Raw genomic sequence first — 7,115 nt, 5'->3', positions numbered from 1 at the left:
AACCTAAAGTGATACATTTCAGCATTTCTGTGCTTATGGGTTTGTTTTACTGTATGAAATAAGGCAAACAAATTTCTTCGGTTTCATTTCTTGTAAGGCAACATCTAGAATCCTTCAACTATATATATAAAGATTAATTTTAATTAGTTAATATAATGTGCATTTATACTGTTCATGGAAAATAATTGTCTATTGGTCAAAACGACTAAATAACAAGCAGTCAACCAGTGTTGAGCTTCTTCCTTCCCATGTTGACAGCATTACAAAAGTAATACATATATCAAGTAAAATAAAACCTATTTCACTAATTTTATTACAACCTCTTGGTCTGTTTAACCCATAATATTAGCAGCAGTCCTCCCGTCTTTGTCTATGTTATCAGTGTGTGTGTGTGTGTGTGTGTGTGTGTGTGTGTGTGTGTTTAGCCATGTGTAATGGTGTGTGAGAGTCTGCGTGCCAGCCTTGTGACTGGCCAGCTCTCTCTGTGTAACAGCCTGGTAGACAGCAGCGGGGCAGCAGTTCATCTCATCTGAAAGCGGGCGCAGACTAATCTGGCCCCACAATGGCTGAATTAAATAATTAAAGTAATCCTCTATGCCTCGCACTTGGCTGGGAGGGGGGCCTTGGACCACCCATCCAGAACAGGTCACTGAACGCCGTGGAGCTGGTGGCCCATAGAGCCTAGATGGCTGCAGCCGAGGACAAAAGCTCACATGAACTCAACTCATTGGCTGTGGGCGCTGGCATCGAAGTATTGACGCACTCAGTATTTAGGATGTGGTTGGTTAGTGTTTATTGCCTACTGAACTACATTTTAGCTCATTTATGTGGTTTCAGGAGGATTCAGTTATGTGGTCTCCATGAGAATGAGCAAATATGAATGCATTTTATTCACAGGTCAGTACACACTTTTTCGATCTCCTTGCTGATTAATAGGCAACTTTATTCAATTGGTGAGTCTATCGGCTTACCTCGTGTAACCGTAAGCAAATAAATCTTCTGCTTTTATGCTATATTTCTTGTATACGCACTTCAGGTGCACACTAAAATGTCAGTTGAGCCGAATGAGTTAACCATTAACCTAGGACAGATGCTGCACTCACACTTCCTTCTGAGTCAATCATTCTCCTGGCTTCAGACAAGAGCTGACTCCTGAACCCTCATAAATGTCACCGCTTTAATTTAATTCTTTAATTATCGTGTTGAAACCGGAATGGGGAGGGGTTAGAACAATCATTGACTGAGTGTGTTACCATGACGCAGGGCCACTGCTGTGTCTCGTCCAGGAATCTGACTCCTGCCACGGCGGTTACGTAAATGCTTTTATTGCTTTATTTTCCCCAGAATCACCTTGCTGTTTCATGCTGAGCTGGATGCCCCCTGGGGGGGGGGGTGTCTTGGCAATGGTATGCCATCCTCATATTCCCAATGGTTTTTTTTTTGCTGGCAAAGGAAGGGTGAGCATTGGTACAATGATAAATTCTTCATTACAAGTCTCTAAAGAGGAAAGAAGGAGAGCGAGACAGTGAGAGTGAGGGAGAGAGAAAATCATACAGCAATTTTAAAGCATGTCAGCGGGGGAGGCTTTAGAATAGTAATTAGCCCGTTAAATCTGTTAACCTCCCCCTGCGCAACAACACAATGGCCTTCTCGACAGTATATATATGAGCGCATATCTGAAAGGGCACGGGAGGGCATAAAAGGATGGTGTGCATATGAAAGAGAAAGACAGAGAGATGTAGGAGGTTTTGTTACAAGAGACCAGGTGTGAAATTAACAATGTATTTTTTGCGGACATGAAATGAGAGGGTAACTGCATTCCCCCTAAAGCTGATGTGAAAATTCTGGCCAAATGTACTGTGAATAATCTGTAAAGAGCCAATGGTGAGACTCCATAGGGGGAACGCCGATTCACGCTTTCCTTTGCGCTCACAGCTATTGATTATATTAATGACATCCAGCTTATACACAGCAGTACAATATGAATTAGGCTACGCTGCCTGAGAACCGAGCATAAATTCTCACAGGATTATGACAGTAGTCATAAATACCGCACTCTGGCGACGCCTGTCTCCCTGCGAGGAGATCTTAGCTGCGGCTCGACGATGGTGCATTTGAAGACATTATTAGAGAGGTGGACGGTGCGTGTTGATTTAGGGTCTGTCATAAATCGCCTCTCTGACCATGTAATGATGACAATCAAAGTTCGTAGGTGAAGAAAAACCCCACCGACGGCCTATTGTCATTGTAATGGCTAGGCTTTTTGTGTACCTGTGTGAAGGCTAAGTGCTAACTCTGCAACTGAAAGGAAAGCTGTCTGCTACATAGCAGTGCTTGATTTGACTCTGTTAGGGCTTCATGTGTCTTGTAAATGTTGCTGCCGTTAAGGCACACCACTCATATGCACTTACGCATTTCCATTACAAAGGAGAGTTCTTAGCCGAAAGCCTGAAGCCCAATTTATACTTCTGCGTCTGACCTACGCCGTAGCCTTTACGCCGTAGGCTAACATTATTTAAAACTACAAAAAGGAGACAACAACGGAACAGGAGAAGTGGCATTCTTTCAATCTCCACAATGACTTGTAGCACGGCAGATCAACATTGTTTGTCGCGGACAACTACTGATGTATAATGCTATGTAGTATAATAAATGATAAGACACTTGTTCTTTGCTTTGTTTTATATTATATAAGAAGGTGTAGCATTAAAATATATTAAAGTGCACATAAACATACACAAAACTCATATACATACGGAGGGAGGGGTTCTAGCAGACCAATCACAGCGCTTGCGGTCCGCGTAGAATTGACGCGCTGTTAGATTTTTGGAGAGGTGCATGTCAGGCTACAGCGTAGGGTGTGCGTCTATGCGTAGGCTACGGCGTAGGTTCGATGCAGAAGTATAAATTGGGCTTGAGTCGTTGCCACCCTTAAATTTCATATACTCAAACACGTTCAGCTGTTTTTCTTTTTTTATGACCTTCATGTTTTTCTCTAAGATTTTCCATTTGCCCGAGCGTCTGCTCACAAACACTCACTGACATTCCTTTGCTGTGGTTGTTTTTAGATCTTGTGTGTAAGTTTTACACAGCCACAGATGTATGGGGCATACATATGTGAGCACACGTGTGTTCATATTCATAGAAGAGTGTGGGAAAGGATGTCTACAGCCCACATTAGGGTTCCCAGTGTACAGTGACCTTAACACAGACTCTTTACGCCGGGCCCTTGAGAGCGAATGTCGTGAGAGCTTTTTAAACCCTTCATCTCAACAAACAGATTCACACGCTTTTCATGTTGCGAGAATGTTTTTGAGCTTTGTTGACTTTTCCAGTGCACGATGAAGATGGGATGTTTTGGTTTAGTTTATATATATAGATCTTGTCCTTTTTGTTTAAACAAATAGCATTTTAGTGCCAATTTCTTCAGCCCGGTTAATCCTTGACCCAGTGCGTTTGAGGCCCCTGCCCTGCATTTTCGGTGACCTTTTTTCATCAACACACGGTAAAAAATTCAACACACACCTTCAGCAGAGACTCTGACGCATCACTGTGAAATGCCAACTCCATAAGATGGTCGTTCAAAACCACAATGAGAGATACATTGCTTTAAAGGTGAGGTATTTTTCACCTCTCCAGCCCCCTTTGCTTTCTTCGCTATTTAATTAGCCACATGAAAGTGTGTCAGAGTCTTCTGTCTCGACAGATTCAGAATTAGACTGTGAAATTAGTAATAAACGAGTCAAGCTCTCATCATATGTGTGATCAGGGTCACACATCCCACCCTTCATTTCAGCCTCATTAGTGCATTGTTCTCCCTACAGTGTCGTTGCCTTGTGGCTGCAGTTGTGCGAGAGTGTTTGTAGTCACTGGTGTCTAATTTGTGTATATTAAAACTGCCTTTAGTGGAGCGTATAGAGGAGCGTGTGCTTGTTGCAGTTACCTTAGCCGTTTTTGATGCTCTAACCACACATGCTTTGGTAATGTGTTTGTGAAAGGCTCGCTGTCATGTGTCTGCTAATGGAAAAATATTGAATGGTACATGCACTAAACTACTACAAACAATCAATACTGATGAGTGTATGGAAGAAGTCACTTCCTTTTAGTCCCCAAATGGCTGCCCCAATATGCTGACAGCCATTTTTCTTTGTATATTTGTGGTCTTAAAGTTAAACAATGATTTTTTTTTCAACCTCATGGAAGGTGACATTTAAAAACTGATTTTGATTCTTTAGGCTTGGTATTCACAGGCAGAATGTAACTGGTGGCAGCGCTTTCACATCCCCCATTGGTTCACCGCTGGGTCGAGTTGAGGTGTTTGTCTCTTCTCTGGACAGTAATCTAGCAGCCCTGCCTCATTAGCCATGGGGAGCATGGTGGGATAACATTCCACATATGTTACAGGGGTCTGCGATTACCACAGCGGGAAACATCAAAGTAACATGACCTTAAACGTGATGGATTAAACAGAATCTGATTTATTTATTTGATTTTTCTTTTTCGTGTTCTTTTGCAGTATGTCACGCTGAGTTTGTTAATGTTTGGTGAAGTGGCAGGAGGGGGGCTGTTTTCAAGACACACTCTATAGACCCATCTTTTACCTCCCTGTGGTTGTGTGATGTTGCCACAAATTGGGAGCCATTTGCTGTGAATAGCTATCAGCTGAAGTGGCATTGGAAGATTAGAAAGCCACACTCTTCTAACATGTGTTCAGTAACTTAAATACTCAAACAGGAAATGGAAGATTCACATGTGACACTGTGTTCAAGAAACCATGCTTTTGGTTTATTTTCCTACTTTTTGTAACATTTGTAACATTGTTTTATATGGTTTTATATTTATTATTAAAATAACTAATTATTATTAATCATTTATTTTAGTTCAGTTTTTAATTTTCACTGTTTTTGCATTTAATTTTACTACAGAATAAGTTACAGCTTTTAGAAAAGAGGGATAATTTACCTAAGGTAACTAAAATAACTAACAATTAAAGTACACATGAAATCAAAATTGACTATATTATTTTGTTTGCGCACACTGCTATTTTTGTGGTGTACAATTCATCCGTGCAAGTCAATCCACAAAAAAAAAAAAATTTGCCTTCATAATCTTTAATCCAAATCTGAAAATGCACCTCCCCTCTGATATGACGGACCTTCTCTGATGACGTCAGTTTGATGGCTTGGGCTTGAGCATAACATCCTTAAAAACGCCCCTCCAACTGTCAGTATTGTTCTGAATGAAACGCCCACTTTACTACATTCAATCAGTTCGCAGTAGAAATAAAGACAAGCCACACCCTCTGTTTTTCTCATTCAATATTCCGTTTGTCTCGGAAGCACATCACAATGCGGAAGTAAAGTCGGTCGCAACTTCCGGTTCACGCGGACTGAAAATAATGCATAAGGCTCTGGGAGATGAGGAAAACGAATCATGTTTGGTTGATTTTGTGGTGGTTTTCACCTTTTCGTTGACCCCAGGCATGATTCTGGAAATGAGAGCTGAGGCAGTTTATCAATATCTTAGGAAAGGTAGATCAAGCAGAGTGACAGCATTATTTGAATGGACATCACTTGTCTGCTAGCTTCCTCCTCTCATAGGGTCAGTCAGCCAATGCATCTCTCAGGAATACGGGCATATGTTGTGTTTATGAATTAGACATGAAATGAAGTTTGCAGAATGAAGGTCAAACACAAGTAACTGTTTGTGACACATTTACTGCCTCTAAAAAGGAGAGGTTTACAACACATGAAGGGACAATCAATCATAAATCCCCGGGAATCAGTACCATAAAACTGTGGCTGCCATCACGTTACAGGCTTCTTGGCACTGTCAGAGACTTTGAAGGATTGTGCCTGAAGAATGAATGTTTCTCTAATCTTATTTGTTTGTTTGCTTGATCTTTTGCAGCAACAGACTGATGATGTGCCAGAGTGCCAATGAGATGTGGTCACGGTGGAGTGCCATGCTAGTGTGGATTTTCCTTCTCCTCTGTTGCTCTGCAGATGTAGTCAGCACCATCATCTACCAGGTGACCGAGGAGCAGCCGCCTAACACACTGATTGGCAGCTTGGCATCTGACCAGGGCTTGCCAGACACCGGTCACCTTTACAAACTCGAGGTGGGCGCTCCTTTCCTCCGTGTGGATGGGAAAACAGGGGATATCTACACTACGGAGATCCCGATCGATCGTGAAACTCTCAAGGACTGTCGCAACCTTTTTGAGGGCGATCCTTGTTTCCTAGAATTTGAGGTGTCTATTACAGACCTAATGAAAGGAACAGGACCTCGGCTCATCGAAGGCCGCATCGAGATCTTGGATGAGAACGACAACACTCCACAGTTCTCTTCACCTGTCTTGACATTGTCGATCCCGGAGAACACGCACGTGGGTGCGCTTTTCGCAATTCCTGTGGCCACCGACAGGGATTCTGGAAGCAATGGCATTGCCGATTACGCGCTAACGACTGGCCCTGAAGCTGCCAACCTTTTCAGCCTGCAGGTGGCGCAAGACTCAGATGAGAAATTGCCACAACTCATTGTTTTGGGAAACCTGGATAGAGAGCAGCGAGATTCATATGACCTCAACATAAAAGTGGTTGATGGTGGCTCTCCACCCCGCCAGAGTAGCGCCCTGCTCAGGATCACCATTACAGATGCCAATGACAATGTGCCCAAATTTGAGAAGTCACACTATGAGGGTGAGCTCCCAGAAAACAGCCCAGTGGGTCATTCTGTTCTACAAGTAAGTAATCTATTTTTTAGTCATACTGTCTATATAAAACTAAACAAATGTAATAACATGATGCTAGCAATGCTAAGGTTATGTCATATACAGTAAAATTATATATACTTTGAATGCATTGTAAGTAGGGATGTAACGATTCACTCAACTCATGATTCAATTCGATTCACGATTTTGATTTCATGATTTGATTCTATTCACGATTTTTTATTATTATTATTTTTTTTACAAAATGAGATTTAAGACAAATTATTAATTAAATGTGTCCTTTTATTATTGCTTGGACAAAATGCTGCACATTTCTTTGTGAAATTGAAATATAACACTATAATAATATACTAATATAGCACTTGCATATTATTGCTCTTTT

The 7,115-nt window shown here is 41.7% G+C and overlaps 1 protein-coding gene across 3 annotated transcripts in view; it reads left to right on the top strand.

Moving 5' to 3' along the window:
• The window catches only part of LOC107738605 (protocadherin-1-like), a 193,057-nt gene that overhangs the window by 4,320 nt on the left and 181,622 nt on the right, over positions 1–7,115 (top strand). For all 3 annotated transcript variants that reach the window (XM_016550372.1, XM_016550374.1, XM_016550373.1), the window contains exon 2: positions 5,911–6,745. In XM_016550372.1, the coding sequence (XP_016405858.1) occupies positions 5,921–6,745 (825 nt within the window). In that variant the 5' untranslated portion in view covers positions 5,911–5,920. The remainder of the gene's footprint in view (positions 1–5,910; positions 6,746–7,115) is intronic.

Source organism: Sinocyclocheilus rhinocerous, unplaced genomic scaffold, assembly GCF_001515625.1.
Source record: "Sinocyclocheilus rhinocerous isolate Xijiao unplaced genomic scaffold, SAMN03320098_v1.1 scaffold2509, whole genome shotgun sequence".
Lineage (NCBI taxonomy): Eukaryota > Metazoa > Chordata > Actinopteri > Cypriniformes > Cyprinidae > Sinocyclocheilus > Sinocyclocheilus rhinocerous.
This window is presented reverse-complemented; position numbering and strand designations above follow the sequence as displayed.